Raw genomic sequence first — 26,721 nt, 5'->3', positions numbered from 1 at the left:
AAGAACTGTTGCAAACCATCCATCACATAGCAAATGAATGGCGGGTGTGTTGTGTTTTGGGGTGGGTATCGTCCGGGTCACATGCTTCTCAGCCCCCTAGAGTGAGCTGAAGGGTGACGATGTCTCTGCTGCGCACAGAGGTTACTGAGCACCTGGAGAGCGACCTACAGGTGACTGTTCTGCTCTCACAATTGACTCCCTCTTGTTCTGGTGACTCTGGTGCTTGGTTGACTAGCTCACCGCAAGGCACATTGCGTAGGAGAGCAAGAGGAAGGGGTTCCGGCCCCAAGACACCCCCGTGTCTGTCACACCTCTCACTTATTTTGGCCTCCTGACATGAACTGATTAATATCCCAGATAACCTGGTCATTTGAGGTATACGTGGACGGTGCCCTTGGGAGTGGATAGATCCTTCTCGCACCAAAAAAATTCATCAAGTGGTGAGTTTTAGGATCAGGCATTTTCTTGAATTGTCACCATGATTTGGTGACAATTTAAAGTCAATTTAGAGACTAGTCTTCTGGAGCAGTCTTTCGGTACTACCCTGTTGTCTCCACTTAGGTTGGCTGGCTCATGGAACTACTCAAGGATGATAATAACCTGAAAAGCAGAAGGCAAGCATAAGGCATTAGGACAAGTGATAAAGTCGATTTTTAATTCTATATAACCCAAGAAGGAATTCAGCTAGTGTTAAACAGATATTTATACATGTATGTATACACATACGTACACATATACATGTTCATATTTAAGTCACATGTTAAAATTATTAATCTTATTTTTTTTTTTAGTAATTTTTTTTTTAAGAGAAGTTTAACTTGATTATTTGTTTGTTTTGGGGCTGCATCCCAGCAGTGCTCAGGGCTTACCTCTGGCTCTACACTCAGGATTGCTCCTGGCAGGGCCTGAGAGGCCGTATGTGGTGCCAGGAACCGAATCCGGGTCAGCCGTGTGCAAGGCGTAAGTGCCTTCCCTGCTGTCCTGTCTTCCCAGCCCAAGATCAGCTTTAGACTTGTAATAGTGAGTTTTAGCAGGAGGTAAGGATAGTCCCGATATGCCCCCTGCCCCACTCGATGCACGGCCTGCCCACTGCCTGAATCCTCACCATGCGCCCCGTGATCTGCAGCGCAGGGGTCTGCCTGCCTCATCGTCACCCCGTGCCTGACTTGTGCTGGAGGTCACGCTTGGTCTAGGGAGTGTGGGTTTGGAAAGACGAAGGCTGGCGTCTGCTCACTGTTGCAGCCTTACACGGAGCCGCTGCACTGCCCCAGGAAAAAAACTTGGGCTCTGCCAGTTTCCCTCTCCCTAACACACCGTCGCTTTTGACTGTTCCAGAGTTTCCTTTTTCCCAGATGGCATATAATTGGAGTCATGCAGTATGTACTCTTTCATGAGTAGCATTTGAGATATCTTCTTTCATAGAATACAGAATCTTTCAATGAGGCATTTCTTAAGCTGATTTTTTGTGACCCATATTTGGAATACTTATACATGTAGAGAGTGTGGCTGGCACTTTTAAAGCAGAGACTGGATTAGAGTTTGCATAGTAAATCACTGGTAAATTATGAAATTGGTGATTCCTTTTGTTGTATGTTGTTTATGTGTGACCAATGAATTTTGACTTATGTATTTACCACTTGGACTGTAGGTGAACAGAATTTGAAAGTCACTGCTTTAATAAGGATGAATTTTGTTTTCTGAAGTATATACAATTAATTACTGATATTTATAGAACAGTGTAGGTTTTTGTTTCATTAGAAGAAATTGAACTGAAATATAGGTTATTGACTTCTGTATCTGTTGTCCTTAACACATCATTTGGTTTTTTTAATGAGATGATTTAGACAGTTATGATCTAACCAAATGATTCTCTGTTCTTTTCACTGATTGTATTGCAACCACATTTTTGCTATTTGTATATTTTTTTGGCAGAGTGAAAATCTGGTTCTGATTAACTTTCAGAGTTGTGTACTATTTACTATAAATATCTGAAAATAAATGCTTTTGAAGATTATATTTAGTCTCACATTTATGCTGCCAGATTTTAAGACGACTGAAAGAAAATGCTTTTCTTTATTACTAATAAATAAAAATACCAGGCAGGTGTGACAACCATTTGTTTCAGGGTGTCTGTCTTAGATGTCACTCTGAGTGATGCAGTGCTCTGTCTCCCGACCCGCAGGCCTATTGAGAGTAAGTGATTTGTTCTGGGTCACAGTACCTAGTCATGGGCCAGAGACTTCTGATCCTCAAGTCCAGTGCTCCCTTCACGCATCCTGCTTGAAGGGCCCCGCTGAGTGTGCACGCCGGTTTCCACTCCTTCAGGCGGCGCTGCCAGGCATAGCTCAGCAGTGAGGGGGCTCATCCCCAGTGTCCCTGCTTGGGCTCAGCCAAGGACTCTGCCGTAAACTCAGAAAGTCACGCCACAAGGTCCTGGCCAGGCAGTTGTCCTCTCTGAATTCTGAATCCTTTATTTTTTTTTAACTTTTAAAATCAAAATCACTTTGTGTGCCTCACCAGGGTGTCAGGGGCACCCAGCGGGGCACGGCAGTGGAGCAGCATCGACACATTAGACGACAAGTATAAGTAAGAAAAAATTTAACCTTTCCAAAAAATTGGATTGAGGCACTTTGACGTTTGCCTTTGGCTCCTCATGTCACCCCTTTGCTTGTAGAATTCTGGGCCACTCGCAGTGTCTGCCCTGGGGGCTGCACAGGAGCACACCAGCTGGATCCAGACAGGACATTTCCTGGTTCTTTGTTCTTTCTCATTTCATTTTTTTAAATTCAGTATATTTTATTATTATTATTATCTATTATTATTATTATTTTTCCCTTTTGGGTCACACCCAGCGATGCACAGGGGTTACTCCTGGCTCTGCACTCATGAATAACTCCTGGCAGTGCTTGGGAGAACCATATGGAGTGTCGGGGATTGCACCCGGGCCGGCTGCCTGTTAGGCAAACACCCTACCCGCTGCACTATCGCTCCAGCCCCTCAGTATATTTTAAACAGGCATTCCTTTTTCATTCTCTATGTAAGTTAAAAGAATATAGGTGACAGTCAGATCTTTTGTACGATTTTAATTATTTTGCCTTAACACTGGAATGTTATATAGGAACTGCTATAGGAAGTCATATATTCCTTGCACATAGCCAAGGCTTTTTCTTAAAAATCTTACTTTCTCAAAGACTGTTGTATAGTATGAAGAGCCTGTAAATAGAGTTCTGGGGGCCACAGGATACCCAGATCGTTTGCTTGCCTTGGACAAGTAGTTCCTCTTTCCTCTCACTCTGACTGCCTTCCTCTGGGTAAGATTGACCTTTGTTTAATTTGACTGTTCGCCATCCTCATCAGGTGAGATCATGATAACATCTTAAAATCCAGGTTTTAGATGACATCAGCTTTTATATCACACTTTTGTCTGATGTAGACGGTTTGAGCCCCTTTCACCAACTGAAATATCTAGCTTGTTTTAGGCCTTAACGTGCCTAGTGAATTGCACAACTAAGTTTCTGCTTCCTTTTAAAGCACTTATGCTTTTTTTTTAATGTTTCAATGATTTTTCCCACTCAAGAGTGTAGCACTAAAGCAGAAGAAATAACTGTTATTCTTTATAATCATTTTAAGAATAAAATTATACTCTGGCATGATAGGAACTTAATGTTTGGACATTTAATCATCTGCTTTTAACTTCTTTCAGTTCTAGTCAGAATCATTTGTCATCAGGAATTTTAATACTAACATCAATATTAAATTTTTCTCAACAGATACATATTTAGAATGTTTCATTATTTCAGAAGTTCCTTTCTTAATACTGAATGGATAGAGCTCATTTTTATTCCAGATAATAGCTTTTACTAAATTTATTTCGCAGACATCCTCATTGCAATCAGTCTTGCTGTTAGTATTTAAGGAAGATGCTACCATGATAATTGAATTTCTTTTGACATTTTTATTTAATTGAAGACAGTAGGAAATATCTGAAACCTTTTTCTTAAATCTAGTATGACGAATTAGTTCCTGCTTCTCTAACAACAAAATATGGAGGCTTTTATGTCAACACTGGTACTCTGCAGTTCCGCCAAGCTTCTGACACCGAAGAAGATGATATTACAGACAACCAAAAGCACAAACCACCCAAAGTGAGTTTCCCCAGCAGTGCAGTGAGATTGTCTCATCAGCAGGACTTCTGTTTATTTAACTTGTGCCACCGCTGTGACTGCCAGGAAAATCCAAGTGCTGGCTACAGCTGAATGAGTGTCTAGTTGGTTACACGCTTTAAAATAAAGCTGTATGAAGACTGCTTTGCCAGTCAGAACCATGGGAAGAAGGGATGGGGGGTGTGGCCCAGTGGTAGAGCACATGCCTCGAATTTCTGAGACCCTGGTTTAGCTCCCCAGCGCCCTAGGAAAACAATAGAAAACAGAATCAAAAGAAAAAAACCTGTCTTGTGGATGGATGGATGATTCTTTTGGGCATAAGGCATCGAGGGTTGGGGTTTGGGGCCATGCTCTGTGGCCCTAGGGGGCCATCCCCAGAGACCTTCGGGGTTCCATTTGTTCCATTTTAATTAAATTTTACATGTCAATAATGTAAATGAAGACATGTCTCTAAAAAGTGTTTTTTTCTTTTTTAATTCTGAAATTTAAAAATACCATTTTGGGGGCTGGAGCGATAGCACAGCGGGTAGGGCGTTTGCCTTGCACGCAGCCAACATGACCGACACAGGTTCGATACCCAGCACCCCATATGGTCCCCTGAGCACCACCAGGAGCAATTCCTGAGTGCATGAGCCAGGAGTAACCCCTGAGCATCGCCGGGTGTGACCCAAAAAGCAAAAAATAATAATAATAAAAAAACAAAATAAAAATACCATTTTGTTGTTGTTTAATTGTTGTGCCAGGGATTGAACCCAAGTCCTCACACATGCAAAACCAGTTCCACTGCTGAGCTGTATCTGTAGACCAAGAATCTGAATTTTAATGACCAGTGCTGCTACACGCCCGGGTGTGAGCAAAGCCACTCTCCTGGATACTGAGTTGATGATGTCAAAGTGTTGATACTGGCCATGGTGGGGGTGGGGGAGTGGGAAGGCATGTTTTGCCTCCCTGAGACCTGGGCTTACGTCCCTGGAATTACATAGTCTCTGGAGCACTGAATCAGGAGTGTTTGCTCCTGAGCACCACCAGCTTTGGCTCTCAGACCAAAACCCAGAGTTTGCTACTTTAATATGCAGATAAATGATGCATTCACTTTTGGTTTGAGCTTTGTTTTTCGTGAAGCTTCTACCCAGTAGTACTTGGCGGCCGACTTGCTCCCCTTCATCGAACCCAGGGCCCCATTTGCATAATCACACACTGCATCCCTTGGCGCTGTCTCCTCGTCCACTGGCATAAGAGGTGACGCAGTCTTCTGTCATTTACAGATTCCCAAAATAAAAGAAGATGATATTGAGATGAAGAAGCGGAAGCGGAAAGAGGAAGGGGAAAAAGAGAAGAAGCCAAGAAAAAAAGTTTCCAAGCAATTGGGGTATGTAAAATGAGCCGTTGTAAGAGAGTATGCCATACCATACCATACCGGGTATGGCAGCGGGACTAGCTCTCATTTAGAAAGGTGTGATTGACACGGCTTCAGCTCTTCTGGTTCAGTGCTGTATAAATACCATTTAACTTTGTTGATGATGTACATATCAACATTATAGCATTTATCAATGATGGTATATTTATTGAGCGTATACATTTAGGCTTAATTATTAAGTAGAAGACTCATCTTAGGGACTGGAGAGATAGCCGAGCCGGGTTCGATTTCCAGCATCCCATATGGTCCCGTGAGCACTGCCAGGAGTAATTCCTGAGTGCAAAGCCAGGAGCAACCCCTGTGCTTTGTCGGGTGTGACCCAAAAAAGCAAAAAAAAAAAGAAGACTCATCTTAGAGATTCATTTTCGGCATTTTTGATCAGATTTTCAAACTGCTTATCTATTCATTATATTATTATTATTATCTGTCATGCATCACAACATTGTATGCACAAGAACCATTTTGAAAATAATACATAAATATTAGACAAATTGTTCTTATCAGTTTTTTGGGTTGTTGGGGGCACAGGGGGTGGATCACACCTGGTGGCACTCCTGGGCTGCCACTGACTCTGCTTGGGAGTTGGTCCTGGGGGTACCTAAGGGACCATGCAGTAACGGGACTCAGCCCCAGCCCCCCACATGTGAAGTATCACTGTGCTCTTAGAACTCCCTCACTGGCCCTATACTCAAGGTTTTGTTTATTTTTCTTCATGTTCAAGTTTTTAGTGTGGTGTGGTGGAATGGCCCACACTCAGAATTACTTGGGGTGACAAACTCCTGGCAGCTCTTAGGGCACCAGGTGTGGTCCTGGGGATCCAACTGGGGGTGGGTGCCGGGAGGCGAGCACTGAAACGACTGTCTCTCGTCCCTGATCTTCTTTCTGTTGCAGCTTTCTTAAAAAAAGTTTAACTTTAAGCACTGGTATACAAAGTTGTTGACAGTAGGGGCACAGTGACACCGGAGTTTACAAAGTCGTTGATAGTACAGTTATTTGAGGTGTTCTGTGTCCCAGCACCAGTCCCACCACCAATACGACTTTCCCTCCACCATTGTCCCCAGTTTTCCACCTACCTCTCAGGTCTGCCCCCTTAACAGGCACACATTATTTTTGTTTGTTTGTTTTTTACGTAAATATTGCTTGTTACAACTAAATGGCTAATGGAATTATCAAAAAAAAAATTCATCAGTAAAAGAAAACTTGTGGGGGCTGGAGAGATAGCACAGCAGGTAGGGCGTTTGCCTTGCACGCAGCGAACCCAGGTTCGATTCCCAGCATCCCATATGGTCCCCTGAGCACCGCCAGGGGTAGTTCCTGAGCGCTGAGCCAGGAGGAACCCCTGTGCATTTGGGTGTGACCCAAAAAGAAAAAAAAAAGAAAAGAAAACTTGTGAACATTGTTAAATCTCACCATGGGGTCATTGTTGGAGGGTTTACTGAGCTATTTCTTCTTCCTTGAACCCTCTGTGTTATTGTTTTTGTTCACTGAGCAGATTTGGCTTCTATGCTACACTCCCATCTAATTTGCGTGCTCCTGCAGGGCTGCCAGTGTTGTGGAAATTGGAGGTGTCACTCCAGGTCTCCAAAAAAGGGAGAAGTGATTGATGGGTGTTGCTGCGGGGCTGCCAGGGCTTCTGGAAGTGCAGAGGGTGGAATGGGGGTCCTGCCTGCCCCCATTCCAAGGAGGTCCTGGAGTTTTCAGCCTTGACAGATACATTTTTTTTTCTGGCTAATCTTTAAATTGGGCTGGAGCGATAGCACAGCGGTAGGGCCTTTGCCTTGCACACAGCCAACATGGCCGACCCGAGTTCGAGTCCTCCGCCCCTCTCGGAGAGCCCGGCAAGATACCGAGAATATCTCACCCGCACGGCAGAGCCTGGCAAGCTCCCCGTGACGTATTCGATATGCCAAACACAGTAACAACAAAGTCTCCAATGGAGACATTACTGGGCCCGCTCGAGCAAATCGATGAACAACGGGAGGACAGTGACAGTGAATCTTTAAATTAAATTCCCAATTCATGGAAATGGGAATTGTCAGCACGCTCTAATGTGTGAATGACTGGTTGTTACTGTATAAAAAAGTCATTTGGGGGCCAGAGTAAAAGAAAACTTGTGGGGGCTGGAGCAATAGCACAGCAGGTAGGGTGTTTGCCTTGCACGCAGCGAACCCAGGTTCGATTCCCAGCATCCCATATGATCCCCTGAGCACCGCCAGGGGTAGTTCCTGAGCGCTGAGCCAGGAGGAACCCCTGTGCATTTGGGTGTGACCCAAAAAGAAAAAAAAAAAGAAAAGAAAACTTGTGAACATTGTTAAATCTCACCATGGGGTCATTGTAGGGTGCTTCTCTTGCACAAGGCTGACCCGGGTTTGACTCCCAGCATCCTGTGTGGTCCCCAAAGACTTTCCCAGAGTAAAGCCTGTGTTCCACTGGAGCCTTTTTGCCCCTTCCCCCCACCCCCGGCAAAAAAAGTCCTTTTTGTTTCTGGGGTTTTTTTGAGGCCTCCCTAGCAGCACTCAGGGGGCCTGGGGGCCATTCCCAGTAATGCCCATATGCATAGGGGGCCGTGGGTGCCACAGACGGAACTTGCGTCTCTGCATACAAAGCATATACCCCTGGATACTGAGCTTCTCTGGCCTCTAGGTCACCGATGTTTAACTGGGTTATTTGGGGGTAGGAATGGGGAGGCGAGGGGGCAACCTCCATAGCAATACTCGGGGGCGGCCACTCCTAGTGCTTCAGCTCAGTGGACCAGCCAGCTGTGGTCCTGGCCTTGTGGTGTGGCCCTGCGCTGTCCATGCCCAGAGGTGCTAGGATGGGGGACCACATGGTATGGGTTCGCAGAGTGGGCCCCTGACCCCTGTTCTGTCTCCCCAGCCCCATGTTGGGCTGACCCAATGCTTGTGGTTTTAGGTAATGATACTGCCCTAAAAACCAAATGGAACTGGAGACAGTCAGGATTAAAGACACTTCCGTTGTGTGTGACTTGCCCTGGTTTGATTATTGCCACCGCGCAGGCTTCCCTGAGCACAGAGCCAGGACTAACCCACACTGCCGGGCACCACTGTAAAAGAATTTAAAAGAGAAGGACCAGAATATGTGTGTGTGTGTGTGTGTGTGTGTGTGTGTGTGTGTGTGTGTGTGTAAAATTATTGAGAGATGGGGCTGGAAATACAGTACAGAGGGTAAGTGGGTCAGTTCTCCTCTTATCCCCCGTGGCGTCCCATATGATCTCCTAAGCACCACCAAGACTAAACCCTGAGCTGGATATGGCCCCCCCATCTCCCCCACCCCCAAAAAAGGAAGAGAAAGGAGAGAAAGTATTCCGAGGAGCCTAGGACATAGCTCAGGGGCCAGGAGTGCATGTCTCACCAGCACAGAACTCCAAGTTTCATCCCCCAGCCCTTCATGCTCCCCTACTGCATTAGCTACGTTCAGTTTTCTCTTTCTGTGACTTTCTTCTTGTCTACCAATTGGCCCTGTCCTCCCCGACAGCCCAGTTGGCGTAGCTGCTGGTGCGAAGACATTTGCTCTCTTCCCAGTCGAGTGCTTCTCTCGGGGCCTGTGCTTCACATGGAACTCGAGCCTTTACAGTCAGACTTAACTTCACTGACTACTTTTTTCCTTCACAGAGTCGTGGCCCTAAATTCACACAAGTCTGAAAAGAAGAAGAAACGCTATAAAGATTCTCTTTCTCTCGCTGCCATGATACGAAAGTTCCAGAAAGAGAAGGACGCTCTAAGGAAGGAGCCAAGCCCCAAAGTGTCCGCTAGCTTGCCCACGTCCTCTCTGAACAAGCCCCCGTCCACTGCTGCAGCGCTGGGCAACGACGTCTCGGACCTGAACCTGAGCAGTGCCGACCCGGACCTCCCCATCTTCGTCAGCACAAATGAGCACGAGCTCTTTCAGGATGCGGAGAATGCCCTGGAGATGCTGGATGACTTTGACTTTGACCGACTGCTGGATGCTGCTTCCGACGCTAGCCCCCTCTCGGAGTCGGGGGGCGAGAACGGAAACGCCACCCAGCCGAACTTCGCCTCTCAGGGTCTGCCCAAGGTGATACCTACTCTCCCAGAGGGTCTGCCTGTCCTTCTGGAGAAGCGGATCGAAGACCTCCGTGTAGTAAGTGTGATCCCTCTTTTTTGTGTGTGTTTGGGCCACATCAGCAATGCTCAGGGGTTCCTCCTGGCTCTGCACTGCAGGTGCTCAGCGTCCATATGGGATGCGGGGACCCAGAGTCACGTGCAAGGCAGGCACCCTACCCGCTGTCCCATTTCTCCAGCCCTCTTCTTTAGCCTTTTCTTTCTCTTTCCCTTTTCCTTTTCCTTCTTTTTTTCTTTTGGCTCTTCGGATCACACCTGGCAATGCACAGGGGTTACTCCAGGCTCTGCACTCAGGAATCACTGCTGATGGTGCTCAGGGGACCATATGGGATGCTGGGGACCAAACCTTGGTTGGCCGCGTGCAAGGCAAATGCCCTCTTTGCTGTACTATTGCTCCACCCGCCCCTTCCCCACCAACCCTTTTTATTTTCTTGGCTGCACAAAGGTATTTTTAAAGGGGCAGAATTAATAATCTCCCCTACCTTCCACTACCCTTATAAACAATGATTTTCTGTTTCTTTTTTTTCCAGCCATTGGCTTTATAAATAGCCTTTTTTCTTTTTAATATGTGTCACATAGTTACTGCATGGGTACCACTATTTTATCTCACCGTGTAAAGGTTTTCCTTTCTGCGGTTTTGTGGATATAATTTTTTATTGTCTGTTTATGTAAAGAAATTAGAGGGGTGGCCAGAACAAGCAGTCCCATTTCCGCAGTGCACTTGATGTTGGCATCGGGTTCTTTGACGATGAATTCTCAGTGCTGCGGCCCAGCGGCCTCCTGAGGCATGCGTGGTACTCCGCGACGAAGGTCTGGCTCGAGCTGGCGTCTGAGTGGGGCATCATGGCACGGCCTGATTCATAGCCTGCCTTTGCTTTGCTCGCAACGGACCCAGCTACATCACTGTGCCGCTGCCTTGGACCTCAGGAGGATCGTTTATTTCACGTGTGCCAAACCAGCCTCAAATGCTCTGTCCCATTATTTTAGCATGTGGGAACATGTGCCTTATTTTAAAAATCTTTTCCCCCCTTCTTTACTACAGGAGCAGTAAAGGCAGCACAAGAGGTATTTCATACTTAGAGAAAACTCTCTTTCACAGACATAGCCAGTATTAGGCTGTTCATTGTTTTGGATTTTTTTGTTTTTGTTTTTGTGTATTTTTTGCTTTTGGGGTCACACCTGGTGATGCTCATGGCTTACTCCTGGCTCTGCACTCAGGAATTACTCCTGGCGGTACTCGGGGACCATATGGGATCCTGGGAATCGAACCCGGGTCGGCCGCATACAAGGCAAACGCCCTACCTGCTGTGCTATCACTCCAGCCCCTTGTTTTTAGACCACATCTGGCGATGCTCAGAGGATACTCCTGGCTTCACGTTCAGGAATCACTCCTGGTAGTGCCCAGGGGACCCTCTGGGATGCCGGGCATCAGAGCCAGGTCGGTCATGTGCAAGGCACGCGCCCTCCCCACTATGCTGTCGCCTCTGCTCTCTTAGGGATTTTAGTCTTAATTGTTTCTGAATATTTTGTTATTTATAAAAATAATCATAAACAGAATCATCAGGGGTGAGGATACTGTTCTACAACTTCCTTCTTTCTCCTGGGATAGAGTGATGGGATCACATTTCCAGACTTACAGTTATCTCTGTCTCTGTCTTAGGTCCTCAACAGTTACTGACTTTGAAGTATTTGATCAGGGCTCCAAGAGCTTTCTTGACTTTTGTAACAAGTCTTTTTGAAAAGACTCGTGGACTCTTTTTTTTTTAATCAGTTGTTTGCTTTTTGTTCTTCTCTTTTTGTTTCTTGACATTTCTTCTAAGGTCATGATGTTAACTTTCACTTATTTTTCTAGTCACCACAAGTCCAGGACTTAGAGAAGTGGATAAAGCGCTTCATGTCAGGGGCTGGAGAGATTGTACAGTCGGTAGGGCACTTGCCTTGTACAAGCACCGCCGGGAGTAGATAGATCCTGACTGCACAGCCAGGAGTAACCCTGAGCATGGCCAGGTGTGGTCCACCCTCCCCAAGCCCCCATCCCACCATCCACCCCTCCCCCCAAAGCATCTGATGTCATTGTTTCTTAGCTTGTAACTGGTACTTAGCATTCTTTCAGCTTTTTTTTAAATGCAATTTTTAACTCATTAGAGGTGCTGTTTTTTGTTTTTTGTGTGTGTGAGTGTGTGGTGGACGGATAGGGTTTCTGCCAAGCAGCACTCAGGGGACCCTGGGTCCACTCCCTGCGAACCTCTTGACAGCTGCTGCTTGAAGCCTGTTGTGCTGTCTGTCCCCGCCCCGGGTCTCCCCGCAGTGCTTGGGGAGAACTGGGGGTTTCCAGGCAGTCGGCCGGCCCAGGGCCTCTGCGTGCCGGCCCGTGCTCGGCCCCTTGCGCCTGGACTCAGGCCTAATTCATGAGACTTTCCGTTCAGTGTTTTTGGGGGATGGAGGCCTAGGAGGGTGGCATCACGCCTGCGGTGCCCCCCACAGTTGGGAACCAGGCTCGGGCATGCCCGGTCCTCATCATGGAGATGCAGCCATTTGAAGGTGACGTAATTTTTCTCTTACTAATGCTTTTTACCTTAAATTCAGTTTTGTCTAATTTTACTAAAGACTTCATTGTCTTCCTCTTTTGCTGGGTACAGCTTTTTCCCATCATTTACCTTCCATTTCTTGAGTTTACTTGAGCTCATTCTCTAGTAGAGAGCACAGAAATGGAAATTGGCTTGCTGACCTCCAGAGACCATTTCAGCCAGTGATTTTATCTTACCTACAGTTGGTCCAGGGAGATGACTGATCTTTATTGCCGCTTTCTTGTATAATTGTTTTATTGCTCTCTGTCTTGTATTGTGCTCGTTCTTCTTCTTCTTCTTCTTTTTTTTCTTTTTCGTATGCCAATTTTAAAAATATTCTCTAGCTTGTTGAATAGTTAATTTATTGAGTAATTTTGGCCACTCTTGGTGAAGGTTGGTACTGTTCCCTTCATACGGTTAAGGGCTTCAGTGGAAGTAGGCAATAGCTTAGACAGGACCACATAGTCAGGAGGGCGTAGAACCAAAACTAACACAGAAACTCTCCTCACTCCAGAGTAGGTGCTTTTTGCCATCCTGTGTTCATCTAAAATCTGTTTTCCCCTAAGTTTTTGTTTCATTTTTTGCTTATTTCTGGTTGAGGACTGATTTGAGTCCACACTCAGCCATGCTCAGGACTTATTCCTGGCTCTCTGCTCAGGGATCCCTGCTGGCGAGCTGGGGGCCATCCTCGGCATTGGGGGTTGAACCAGGGATGACCACGTGTAGGCAAGCGCCCTGCCTGCGGTGTTTGCTCCGGCCCTTTCTTCCACAAGTGCTAGTGAGCAGGGCTGGAGGGATAGTATAGCGGGCCAGGCACTTGTTTTGCGCACGGCTGCTCTGGGTTTGATTCCCGGCACCCCATATGGTTCTCTGAGCCCTGCCAGGAGTGATTCCTGAGCACAGAGCCAGTCGTAAGGTTTGACCATTACCAGGTGTGGCTCCCAAACCAAAATTTAAAAATCCCAAGTGGTAACCTCCCCCTGTGGTGGTGATCCTGATTTCCATGGTGTAATTGGGAAGGCATCATTCATTTGACACCTTTACTGTGTGTGGAGTACTGATCTGCCGTCTCACAACCTGGCAAGGCACCGTTAGCAAGTTGGGGGAGGGCGCTCGGGGCGGGGGCTCCTGCGTGCTCAGCATGTGCTCCGTTCTGAGCCGTGGGTGTAGTACACTCCCTGCGCCGTGTCACCTGACCCTCCGCTGTCATGGACGCAGGTTGAAAGGTCAAGTGAACTCGACCACGTTACTTCGTGAGCAGACAGGGCCACCGAGCTCCAGAGTCCATGTGTGGGCTGTGGTGTGCTGAGCTTCTCATTCTCCTCTCGCCACAGAATCACTTAGTGTTTCGGTCCTGTAAAGCCCTGTCGTCTCTCTTTTGTGCCTGTCACAGCCATGCAAAGGTTCCCAGAGCTGCTTCCTACTCTGGCACCTTGGTAGCAAAGTATCCATAAGATTTGTTTCATAGCTGGGGCTCCATGGTAAGCTAAGGGCCTCACATTGTGTGACTATCTGGTTCTGATCCCTTGTGAAACACACACAACACACACACACACTCTCTCTCTCTCTCTCTCTCTCTCTCTCTCTTCATTTATCACTTGATAAATGCGAGTTTTCTAACCTGTTTTTTTTTGTTAGGTTTTGGGGGGCCATACCTGGCAATACTCAGGGTTTACTCTGGCTCAGCACTTGGAAATTACTCCTGGCAGGGCTCAGGAGACCATGTGGGATGTGGGGGATCAAACTAGGGTTGGCTGTGTGCAAGGCAGTTGCCCTACCCACTGTACATAGCTCCTCAAAATAAATTTACTTTTCTGTGGGACCAGAGCGATAGTACAGCAGGTAGGGTGCTTGCCTTACATGCAGCAAAAGCGTGTTCGATCCCTGGCATCCCATATGGTCCTAGTCCTTGGTTCCCTAAGCACTGCCTGATGTGTGTCCCATCCCCATCCCTACCCCATCCCCCCCAAAAGATTACTTTTTGTGTTTTTACCACTCCCAAAGTTTACTTTTTGTGCTTTGTTTATGGCACAGCGTCTGGGGCTTGTATACACGTTTGTGTTTGCTGGTTAAGGTGACAGACGTAATGAAGGTTTGATGTGGCAGTGCTAACCAGAGGAAGTGAGAAAGTGCGCCAGAATCCCTGCCCCAACCTTCCCATTCGTCTGATTTGGGAACGCATTGTAAGATTGAGGTCGGCGCCTTATTTGTGAAGTGGCCACAGTACCAACAATGTTGGCTGTCAGGAAGGTCGAAATACGGTTTATGAGGGACCCAGTACAGAATACCAGGCATGTTGTATACCATCATGTCCGTAGGAAATGAGCCATCTGCCTTCTCTCGGCGCTCATAGCAAGGATTAAGAAATAACACACGAAACACAGAACACGCCCAAAGCCCCAACAAGCCTTTTATGTGCAGTTTTCTAAATTTCAGAAGATTGAGAACTTAAATGCGGACACAAATGCAGGAGGAAGAACGTTTTGCTCTGTTTTGTTCCAGCGCGCTCGTTGCATTAGGTCCTACTCTGGCGGGTAAGAGTACACAAGCCGCCCGCCCCATCAGTGAGCGGCTCCCGCATTCTGTGGGAAGAGATGTGCAGACAGATCCCGTGGTTTTGAAGTGTTGCACTGACCGTCTTCTCTTTGTCTAGGCTGCCAAACATTTTGATGAAGAAGGAAGGAAAAAGTTCTTTACACAGGATATGAATAATATTCTTCTGGAGTAAGTAATTTCTTTCTTCTTCGATTCAGAAACCCTAACAAGTCTTAGAACCTTCAGGATTCCCTTTGGCATCTCAGCGGGGCTGATCAGTCTCGTGCAGTAGGCTTTCCCTTCTCGCTTCATCTGATGCACATTTGTTTCTCAGCGGAACTTGGCTCTGCCCTGCCCGCTGCTGTCAGATTCTTTACGCCATGTGGAGGCTCTGCTGTTGTCGCAGTCAAAGCAAGGGACCCTTTACGGGCTAAATAGTACCGTCAGTTGGAGTCAGGGGGCACCTTATATGAAAATACTTCTCTGGGATCCCTAGCTCTGAATGTATATATTACATTTCATATCATTCTTCATTTTTTTTTTTTTTCGGTTTTTGGGTCACACCCGGTGATGCACAGGGGTTACTTCTGGCTCTGCACTCAGGAATTACTCCTGACGGTGCTCGGGGGACCATATGAAATGCTGGGCACCGAACCCAGGTCAGCTGCGTGCAAGGCAAGCGCCCTACCCACTGTGCTACCAGTCTAGCCCCACATTCTTCATCTTCTTCATTCCATCTATTTGGGGAAAATAGTTCCATTGACCGCTAATGAGATTAATCATACTTTTTGCATCAGATGTTGCTCAAACAGGCGGCAACAAGAAGCCAGTTGAGGGCCAGTGTGGAGAAGGCAGGTGTTAGATTGGGGAGCAAGGAGACAGGATGGCTAGGGTCACAGTTGAGTTGTCAGTTTTCCTCATTCAGTTGGGCCCGGGTGAGGCGACAGGGTCTGGGACTGTGGTCAGATCAGTGCTGCTTCTGCACCTGGCCTTGTTTGCCCCTTGGGAGAGATGGAGTGTAGCATTGGCCCTAAGCAGATCTCGGCGTGAGAATGTGGCAAATTCTATTGCTCTCTGATGAGAATTGGTATGTGCTGTGCCCTGGCGGTTCAGTGGCATCAAATACAAAGCAGTGGAAGGGCTGGGGCACGGGCTTCTGCGTCCTGGAGTCCTGGCCAGCCCTGGGTGTCGCGGGCACCCCTTGCTCTCTGCCCCCCTGCTGCATGCAGTCCACGAAAACAGAACAAACGGGCAGCTTCTCAGGCTTCCCCCTTCTTCCCGAGCCCCCCTTTTCCTTCACTGTCGCTGACATAGCTGTGATGACCGGGGTCTCCCGTTTCCAGTGGGCAACACTCCCCTGTGGCCAGCTCGCCCCCCAGTGCTCTCTGCACTGCTTTAGCTGTGTTGCTGTTGCGGCTCCCCTGGAGTTCCCTCTAGGAGGTGGTGCACGGTGCGGTTGTGCTCACACTTCAGGGGCTTTGGGTTGCAGTGCTTGCCGGGGATCGCTCCTCTTTTTGTGGTGCTGTGTGGCATGCCAGAAGTTCCCTGCCACGCTAGATAGCACAGCCCGCCGGGGCCTTGCGGTGCTGGGGGTTGAATGGGGGGCCTCCCATGGTCCCGGCATGCATTGCAGCCCACCGAGCTGTCTCCCTGGGCCCTGGGGCTTCGTCTTTTAACTGTGGAGCAGAGAGTTTTTCACCCAGTTTAAGGATGCATTGGTTTATTGGTTCTCGGAACTCTTTTAATTAATCTCAATTTCATTCTGTAATACCCTAAAAATGTGTGTTCCCCCCACCCCCACCCTCCACCCAGACTTGAAGCAAATAACTTAGCATGCTACTTGGTGTGGTGACAGGGATCTTGTTCCTATTCTTGGTTTTATGATTAATTTAGTGATTAGCGTGATTAGCATGATTCAGTCTGCTCCAAAAAAAGGCGTGAGAGCTTCCTGTCCCTGCCACCTCCTGTGACTCCTTTTTTTTTTTTTAGACCTCTGATCTGACAGACACTGACCCATTATTCATTAGAGCTGTCCCACGTCCCCCAGGCAGGAATCTGATGGGCTCAGCTTTGTTCTCCACCTGAGAGCATGGAGTTGACTCGGTCCCGGCCTGGCCTGTAACTGAACAGTCCTTTTTCATTTTACCCTTTTGTAGTCGGGAACACCTGTTTTCCTCTGGGGGCAGCCTTGGACAAGCAGAAGAGCAGCCACCTGCTAACAGGTTGCCCTGTCCATTTCTCCTGGCTCTGTTTTCAGATGCTAGATTTTTAGAGCCCATCTGGTTTTCTTTCCTTTTCTGTTTTATTGGGGGAAGGGCACACCTGGGGTTGATTAGGAGCTACCAGACAGTGCTCAGGAGGTCTGGGGACCCTGGCAGCTATTCTTGGCCAGCTGGGCCAGTGCTTTAATCCAAGGGCCTGCGGATATGATGCTGCCCGGCCCTGTGGTATCAGGAATACCCAGGCTACCCGTGTACTATTGGGGCCTCCGGGCTGCACCCAGCCATGCTGGGGACCATGTAGTACAAGGGTCACAGGTCAGGTGCATCCCTAATGTGCCCCCTACCTGCTCTGCTGTCTCCCAGCCCCTACCTACATTTTATCTCATAAAGAATGTGCTTGTGGGGGGGTGAAGCAATAGTGAAGCTGACCTTGTTCAGTCCTTGGCATCCCATATCCCTGATCCCCCAAGCTCTGCCAGGATCAGTTGGTGAATGCAGAACCAGGAGTAACCCCTGAGCATCGCTGGGTGTGACATCAAAACAAAATGAAAGAATGTGCCTCCAGCTCACAAGGCTTAGTGACTAACACTTCCTTTTGCCCGCTGCCTTTCTCCACTTTCCTGAATACCCTCTACCACCCCCGCACACTCCCAGTCTGGGTTGACCTTCTGAAGGCCCACCAGGCACGGTGACTCTGCCTCCGCATGCTTCCCTGGGTCATGGGAGACCCAGCACAGTGCACGTTCCCTCGGGTTTCCAAACAAGGCTCTGCTGACACAGTCTTAGCTTTCCTTCTTTTTAACTTAATATTTTTAATTGAATCACCAAGAGATAGACCTTCACAGAGCTGTGTGTGATTGGGTTTCAGTAATATACAATGTTCCAGCACCCGTCCCTCCACCAGAGTACATTTCCTACCACCAGTGCTCCCAGTTTCCCTCCCACCACCCCCTGACCTCCCCCACCCCCATCCCCACCCCAGCCTGCATCTATGGCAGACACTTTTCTTCTTTCTCTTTTCTTTTGTGCATTACGGTGTGCAGTACAGGTACTTAGAAGTCATTGTGTTTGTTCAGGGCGTTCAGTATTTTTATCGGGAAGGTATAGCTGGAGTGGCTGTTTTTAACTGGGTTGTGGCTTTGGGGTGTGGATATGACTGCCAGGGCTTCCAGAAGTACAGGGAAGTTGGGGGAGGTAGCCCTGCCCGACTCTGAGAAAGCCTGGAGATTTCAGTCACAACACCCACATACCTGAATTTTCAGCAGGTCAATTTCTCGGTGAGATCTCAAGATAGTGGGAGTTGGCCACGGACCTAGTGATGATTCTGGATTGTGGGAACAAGTGGCTGTCAGGGGCTCCATTTGGGCAGCCACTGGGCTAACCCTCTTCCCTCTGATGTACCTCACATTATTCAGTCATGCATGGGGCCAAGATTTACTGCGCTTTTTTTTTTTTTTTTTTTGCTTTTTGGGTCACACCCGGCAATGTACAAGGGTTACTCCTGGCTCTGCTCTCAGGAATTACTCCTGGCGGTACTCAGGGGACCATATGGGATGCTGGGAATCGAACCCGGGTCGGGTCGGCCGCGTGCAAGGCAAATGCCCTACCCGCTGTGCTATTGCTCCAGCCCTCCCCCCCCTTTTTTTAAATCTCTTTTGAGACTTATTTATGAGTCTGTGGAGCAGGGAATGAGTTTATGTGGCAGAGCCAGCAGTCTTGACATTCTTGTCCGAAGATTCCATTTCATCCTGAAAGATCTTTCCCTTTTGGAGGGGAGGGTGGGTTTGGTCTGCACCCTGATGTGCTCAGGCATCACTGTTGGGCTTGGGGGACCGTATGTCATGCTGGGGTTTGAATGGCGGTCGGCAGCGTGCAAGGCAAGTGCCTTTCTCCCTGTGCTATCTCTCCGGCTGCCAACAGTTCTTAAGGAATACTTGGGGCAGATGCTCCCTGTCTTACAGGACACTCTGCAGACCCTCTGCCCACTTCTGAGCTCTTCAGAGGAGCTCATGAATAACTCCTAAGTTTTGGTTTCATTCCGCTTTTTTATTTGGTCGGTTTCTGTTTATCTGTTTTTGGGCCACACCTGGCAGTGCTTATGGCTTATTCCTAGCTCTGTGCTAGGGGTCACTCCTGGAGAGGTTTGGGGGACCATATGGGATGCCAGGGATCTAACCTGGGTTGGCTGTGAGCTGGATAAGACAACAACAAAAATGACTGTAAGTGTATTTAGTTTTCCTTATGATTTCTTAACATGTCCTTTAGCTTATAAGAGTATGTACAACATAGAAGAATATATATATTAGTGGGGAGAGGGGAAGAGAGAGAAGGAGAGAGAGAGAGAGAGAGAGAGAGAGAGAGAGAGAGAGAGAGAGAGAGAGGAAGAGGGAGAGAGAGAGAGAGAGAGAGAGAAGAAAGTGTCTGCCAGAGAGGTGAGCTACAAGGGATGAGGGGGACCAGAAGGAAACTGGGGACATTGGTGGCGGGAAATACACACTGGAAATATGCAGGTGTTAGAACACTGTGTGACTGAAACCCCACTATCCCATCATGAACAACTTTTATAACTCTCATTTGGTGATTCTATTGAAATATATTTTTTATTTAAAAAAAACACACCCAGTGTACAAAATGCGTACTGTACCCAGGTGACTCAGTGTTGTAGCACGTGCCCTGAGTTGGCTCCCGGGCCCCGTGTGGCTTCCTGAGCACCTTCGGGGATGGCTCTGGTAACCCTCAAGCTCAGTCAGCCCAGCAGATTGTTCCAGACTGGTCGCCCCTTCGCCCTCCTACTCTCTAGGAGTTTCCTATGGCTGCGCTTTATTGGTGGTGTTTCTCCCTTGCAAGTCACTGCTCGGAAATCCTGGGGAACTGCAAAGCCTCGTCACGGTTGCCTCCTTGCTCCTGTAGGCTGCCTAAATTCTCTGTACTTTGATTGTTGTTTGGCAGCATTGAGTTACAGCTCCAGGCACTGGGCCCTGTCGCCCGGAGTGGCGTCTACTCGCACCTCGAAGCTTTCGTGCCGTGCAATAAGGAAACACTGGTCAAGCGGCTGAAGAAGCTGCATCTCAATGTCCAGGTAAGCGGAGGGACGCGCGGTCCGCAGCCAGGACTGCACAGCCTGTAAGAAAGCTCGTCTGTTTGCCAAGCTGTTGTGTAGCAATTGCTTTACAGGTATTTATATTTCCATTTACATTGGACTGGTGAATCACCATAGCAAGTTCTTAAAGGTACGTGGAAGCCTTTGAAAAGTAACTACATTTTCAGTCATTGTAAATGGTGTTTTCAGGGCCAGAGTGATATTACAGCAGCTAGGGAGGTTTGCCTTGCACGTGACTGACCGGGCTCAATCAATCCCTGGCGCATCCCATATGTCCCCTGAGCACCGACAGGAGTGATTCCTGACTACAGAGCCAGTAATAATCCCTGAGCATTGCCAGGGATGCCCAAAAAGGAAAAAAGGAAATGGTGTTTTCTAAGGAGACACTGTGTGCTGAGGATGAAACCCAGGACATTTCAGATACATAAAGCAAATGCTCTGTGATGAGACAAGAGGTTTTTGTTTTGGGGAACCAGACACCCAGCCCCTCAAAAATAACATCAGAGGGATAGTACAGTGGGTAGGGCACTTGCCTTTCATGTGATCGGCCTGGATTCAATTCCCACTACCCCATATGGTCCCCCAAACCCACCAGGCATGAGTCTGAGAGCAGAGCCTGGAAAAGGCTGAGCACTGCTGGGTGAAGCCACAAAATAAAAACCAGCTAAAGATTCTTAGTGTGATCTTTCATTTTGCCTGCCCACTGAGTGATTTCGTAAGTCTGAACACTCTTCTCAGACAGAAACTTCTCTTCCTTGCCATGGGCACGGTGCTCCGTTGTGTTGAACGAAGCCCGGTGCTCCCCATCCCGTCTATTCTCGTTCTGCCTTGGCTTTCACTCACATGTAGCATCTCTTGGCCACTTGGTGGCTTTTTTATTTTTTATGTCTCCTTTAGTTCATGTCTGTTTATTTTTTTGGTTTTGCTTTTCTTGGGAAACCACACCCAACAGTGCTCAGGGATCACACCCGGCAGTGTTCTAGAGACTGCTGAGGACCGAACCCCAGTCGGCCACATGCAGATCAAGCGCCTTACTCATCGTGCTATCACTCACGCACCAGTGTTCTAGTTAATTTGATTGTGTTGGTGCCTCTTCACTTGCTTGTGTATTGGAAGGGGCACGTGGCAGAGTACATGCCTCTGAGTTTGATCTCCGGCCTCCTGTGGCCCTCAGAGCAACAGTGATGAAATAACAACAAAAATATTTGTAGCTTGCAAGTAATAGAAAATAATTTGAATATTATTTAACTTTATGACCATTAATAAAAGAATTCCGCGCCCCCCCCCCCCACACACACATCCATGCATTTTTTGAAAATAAGGGCAAAAATGTAGCCGGTGAAAGAATTGGACTTGGTAATTTGTTTCACACTTCTCTCCTCATTCCTCATTTTTATTTTTTTAATATTCATCTGCAAATAAGATTACTTTTTCTCTAGGTTTTTGTCTGTTTGTTTGTTTCCGGGCCATATTCATTGATGCAGATCAAGCGCCCCACCTGCTGTGCTCTCTCCATCCCCCTCTCTAGTTTTCTGTTACAGAAGTCATACACTCTTTTTTTTCTTTTTCTTTTTGGGTCACACCAAGGGATGCTCAGGGGTTACTCCTGGCTCTGCACTCAGGTATTACTCCTGGCGGTGCTTAGAGGACCATATGGGAAGCTGGGGATTGAACCCGGGGTGACCACGTGCAAGGCAAGCGCCCTAACCGTTGTACTATCGCTCTGGCCGCATGTCATATACTCTTAACTAGGCTTTCTCACCCCAATCCAAATTCTTGCATGAGAAAATACGATTATACTCCTGTGTCACCCTAGTGTTTTCTGGCCAGTGGGTGGGAGTCTCACAGAGCAAGGCCGGCCCTGGAGGGAACGAGTAATATCTGTGGCCCTGGGCCACTGAAGTGAACTTGCTCTGCAGCGAAGAAATCGTGATTTCTGTGGACTCCATGCGCTTTAATAAAATAGTTTGTGGACTGAGAAACTGGAGTGTTTTTTTGTTTGTTTGTTCGTTTTTTTCTATTAAAAGCAAAGCAGGTTAAAGAACAAAGGAAGTTTGCTTGAGGTTTCAGCTCTCGTGCCTTGGCTGAGTTCTTCAGACAGTGACAGTTGAACCAACCGGGCATAATTCCAATCAGGGGAGAGCTGGATGCCGATCTCTGAGAATGAGAATAGGAACATACCTTTTTGTGAATTAATTATAAGTTATTCCACAGAAACATTTCAGGTCTAACGTCGAGAGTTATTTTAGGGGCTGGAGCAATAGCACAGCGGGTAGGGCATTTGCCTAGCACGCGGCCAACCCCAGGTTCAATTCCCGGCATCCCGTATGGCCCCGTGAGCACCACCAGGGGTAGCTCCTGAGTGCAGAGCCAGGAGTAATTCCTGTGCCTCACTGGGCATAACCCAAAAAGCAAAAAAGAGTAAAAAAAAAAAAAAGTTATTTTAGATCCTTTATGCCTATGGAACAGAAAACATTTATCTTTCCCTTGCTTTCCTTACATAACTTTTTGATATCCCTAATTGTTGTTCATCATTGATTTTTGTTGATGGATTGTTTTGGTTTTGGGTCACAGCCAGGGGTGCTCAGGGCACATTTCTGGCTCTCTTGGTGGAGTGAAGAGTCTAACCTGGGTCAGTGGGATGCAACGAATCACCTAAATTCCTGTACTATCTCTCCTACCCTGGGATTTTTTTTAGGATTATTTATTTTGGTGGCGGGTTTTTGTTTTTGGACCAGACCTGGCTGTGCTCGGGGCTTGTTCCTGGCTCTGCTTTCAGGGAAGAGTCTCTGAGTGGACTCTTGAGACCATATGGGATGTCAAGGATTGAACCCGGCTCAGCTGCCAGCAAGGCAAATGCCCTACCCACTGTACTGCCCTACCCACTGTACTATGGTTCAGCCCCATGGGTTTTGCTTTGATGTCAGTGGAGTCATATTATCTTTTCCTTCTGCGGCTTGCTTTGTTCCATCATACTACTTGAGTTTTCTGTCTTTGGGTCAGACTCCATTTCCACAACTGCATGTAGGGTTACTATTGATGGATATGTCTTAGCACATAGTAAAATATGCTCTCACATGATACTAGATATTTGCTGGGAGTGGGGTGTGGCAGGGTGTCTGGCCTCTGTGTGAGGGCCCGAGGGAGCAGCTTAACCGTGCACTCTCTCTGGCTCCTCACATTTTTAAATTTTTATTTATTTGTTTTCTCACATTTTTTAAATGGAAAAAAATTTTAACAGGCTTTGTCATGTGCAAATTACATTTATTGACAAGCATGGAGTAAAGTGCTTCGTAGTAGTTTTGCTTTTTTTGCTACATTAAATGTTATTAATAAAAATGTTATTATGTGTAAACTGTATCTGTAGCATATTGCATCCCTGAGAATTTATTTCCTTAACAACAATCACATTTTAAGGGCGGGAGCTATAGTACAGCAGATGAGGCACGTGCCTTGCACGTGGCCAACCCAGAGTCAGTCAAAGCACCGTGTATGATCCCTGAGCCTGCCAGGAGTGATGCTGAGCGCAGAGCCAGGAGTAAACATGGAACTGATTGTGTTTACTGATTCTGCCCCAAATCAAGAAGAACATTCAGATTTTTTGATCGTTTTTTGAAAATTGAATCACCATGACATACATAGTTGCAAAGTTGTTCATGATTGAGTTTTGGTCATACAATGTTCCATCACCCTCATCCTTCACCAGTGTACATTTTCCACCGCCAATGCCAATGTCTCTAGTATCCCCTCCCTCCCACCTCTCCCCTGCAGCCTGCCTCTATGGCAGACACCTCTCTCTCTCTCTCTCTCTGTCTCTCCTCCCTCCCCCCCCCCCCCCCCCGTTCCTCCTTCTTTCCCTCCTTTACTGAAGGGTATCATGCATTCCACCACTTTTTAGCACTCAGTTCTTGTCCAGAATAGTCATTTCAATTATCGTCGTCATAGTGGTTCTTTTTCTGTACTAACTGCCCTCTCGTTCCCACTTTGTGGCAAGCTTCCTACCATAGACAAATCCTCCTGCCTTCCTTTATTCCCTCATTTCTGCTGTCTGTGGTATTTTCACATACTATGTGTGTGTGTCACACACGCATACATGTATGTGTGTATGTATTTCTCCCACAAATGAATGCAATCATTCTGTGCCTACCCCTCTCCCTCTGACTCATTTCACTCAGCACGATACTCTCCATGTCCGTCCATGTATAAGAAAATTTCATGATGTTATTTTTCCTAGCAGTTGCATAGTATTTCACTGTATAGGTGTACCATAGTTTCTCTATCCACTCACCTTGGGTTTGGGGGCACTTGGGTTGTTTCCAGGTTCTGGCTATTGTGAATAGTGCACAGTGAACATCAAGCTGCAGGTGGCTTTTCTGCTTTGTGTTCGTGGTGCCCTAGGGTGTATTTCTAGGAGCTGTATTGCTAGATTATATGGAAGTCCAATTTCTAGTTTTTTGAGAAATGTCCATATTGTTTCTCAGATGGACTGGATCAGTCAGAATTCCCACCAGCAGTGAGAGTCCCTTTCTCTCCACATTCATGGCGGCACTAGTTGTTCTTTCTGATATGTGTCAGTCTCTGTGGCATGAGGTGATCTCTCATTTTGATTTGCATCTCCCTGATAGAGCACTTTTTCATGTGCCTTTTGTCTATTTGTATTTCTTGGAGGAAGTTTCTGTTCATCTCTTCTCCCCAGCTTTTGATGGGGTTGTATGTCTTTTTCTTGTAAAGTTCTGCTGGTGCCTTATAGATCTGGAATATTAACCCCTTATCAGATGAGTGTTGGGTAGAATGATTTTTCTTGCTCCGTGGGCTGTCTGTGTATTCTGGTCATCGTTTCCCTGGAGGTGCAGCAGTTTCTTAATGTCCCATTTGTTTATCTTTGCTTCCACTTGTCTGGTCAGTTTGTTTCATTCTTGAAGATGCCTCTGGCTTCAGTGCCCTGGTGCGAGTTGCCTGTTTTCCTCCCTGCCCTCATGGAGTCAGATCCGTAGCCAGTCTTTAGTCCATTTTGATTTGTTTTTTTTTGTGCCTGGCCTTAGAAAGAGGTCTGAGTTCATTCTTTTGCACACTTTTTTTAAAATCAGATTTTAAAAGGACTTGTGTCTACAAAGAAAATCAAAATCTTCTAATAATGTTAGATAGTCATAAAAGTGTAGTGTAATTAATGATACATATATTTGTCATTTGCAAGATAAAATACTCAGTTGGTTGAATAAAGCTGTCAAATACAAGCCTGCTTGCTTTCCTTCTTGCCCTGAATCTGAGTAGATAAAAGTCTCCCAAATGGGAGAGTTTTCCTTTTGGCCTTGACCTGGCATTGATGTTTGCCGCTTCGGTCACAGTTAGGAACCATGGAAGGGAGAGCTGTGTGCCAGCATCCTGTTGAGGCAGCCCATACTGTGTGCGTGTGTGCTGCAGTGCAGGACAGATACCTGACGGTCTTCGATTGCCCCTGTCGGTGAAGTGCCTGAGTCACATTGGGTAAACACAGAACATTTGGCCAGAGAGGAGGAAGGCACTCGCCTTCCTTTCATGCGGCTCCTGGGGTTCAGTCCCCAGCACTGCATATGCTTGACACTGCATATGCTCCCGCAGAAGTGATCATTGAGCATAGCTGGGTGTGGCAAAAAAAAAAGGGGGCGGGGAACATTTTTGGACTGGAGAGATAGTCCAGGCAGGGCTTCAGGCATTTGTCCCAGGGGCACTGCCAGAGTGTGGTACACAAAACATGGGGCGTTTACAAACGGAAAAGGAGCACTGTTATCCAGAAAAGGAGCACTGTTATCCATTACCCTGTGGGCTGGGGAGAAAGCTCACAGTGTGTGCAAGGACAGCAGGCAAAAGGCGGGTCTCTCCCCGACCAACCAAGGACTCTGGTTATTCTTGTTTGGGGGCTTGGGGGTGTGCCTGCCTGGGTGCTCTGGGAAGCATGCAGATCAGCAGTCGAACCCAGACCTCCGCGTGAAAGCGAGAGCACTTCAGCCCAAGTTCATTAGGTATTGAAGTGCGAGGCTGCTGTAGCGGACACGTCTGGATTTAAGCACTATTATTCCAAATGTGGGATCTGTACCTGAGAGAAGAATTTCGTTCTCGAGCGTCTGCGTAGGAAGTGAGTTGTAGTTTGCTGGAAGAGCCTTTTGTGTCTTTTTCCCCCCTCAGGATGATCGTTTACGAGAACCTCTGCAGAAACTGAAACTGGCCGTTAGCAACGTCATGCCCGAGCAGCTATTTAAGTACCAAGAGGACTGCCAGGCCCGGAGTCAGGCTAAGTGTGCCAAGTGCGTGCCTCTTCTGTTTGCACTGCCTTTGTCATCGTTCCCCCGTGCCCCCCTTTTGCTGTGGCTGCTGCCGTGACCGGAGGCCTTAGGCATTCGGTTTCCTCCTGCTCGCCCCTGGCCTGGGTGCTCCCGGGGCTCAGAGCAGTGCTCGTGCACGAGTTGCTCAGGCGTCACACCTCTGGCCGCGGTGCTGCCGAACAGCGGGGCTGCCAGCCTCGGACGGCGCATCTGCCAGGGTTGTACAGGCCATGGGCGGCAGCCCCGAAGATGTGAACGCACGACTATGTAGGCTGGCCAGCCAGATTTTCTGTCGGGGATTGGTCATAAGGGAGC

The 26,721-nt window shown here is 47.5% G+C and overlaps 1 protein-coding gene across 2 annotated transcripts in view; it reads left to right on the top strand.

The window, feature by feature from the left end:
• UBN2 (ubinuclein 2) overlaps positions 1 to 26,721 on the top strand; it is a 73,652-nt gene that overhangs the window by 26,955 nt on the left and 19,976 nt on the right. For both annotated transcript variants that reach the window (XM_056123917.1, XM_056123916.1), the window contains exons 4-9: positions 4,008 to 4,145; positions 5,429 to 5,532; positions 9,213 to 9,702; positions 14,904 to 14,974; positions 19,957 to 20,086; positions 26,270 to 26,388. In XM_056123917.1, the coding sequence (XP_055979892.1) occupies positions 4,008 to 4,145; positions 5,429 to 5,532; positions 9,213 to 9,702; positions 14,904 to 14,974; positions 19,957 to 20,086; positions 26,270 to 26,388 (1,052 nt within the window). The remainder of the gene's footprint in view (positions 1 to 4,007; positions 4,146 to 5,428; positions 5,533 to 9,212; positions 9,703 to 14,903; positions 14,975 to 19,956; positions 20,087 to 26,269; positions 26,389 to 26,721) is intronic.

Source organism: Sorex fumeus, unplaced genomic scaffold (assembly GCF_029834395.1).
Source record: "Sorex fumeus unplaced genomic scaffold, SorFum_2.1 ptg000048l, whole genome shotgun sequence".
Classification (NCBI taxonomy): domain Eukaryota; kingdom Metazoa; phylum Chordata; class Mammalia; order Eulipotyphla; family Soricidae; genus Sorex; species Sorex fumeus.
Note: the sequence above shows the minus strand (reverse complement) of the source record. Positions and strands in the feature narration are given on the sequence as shown.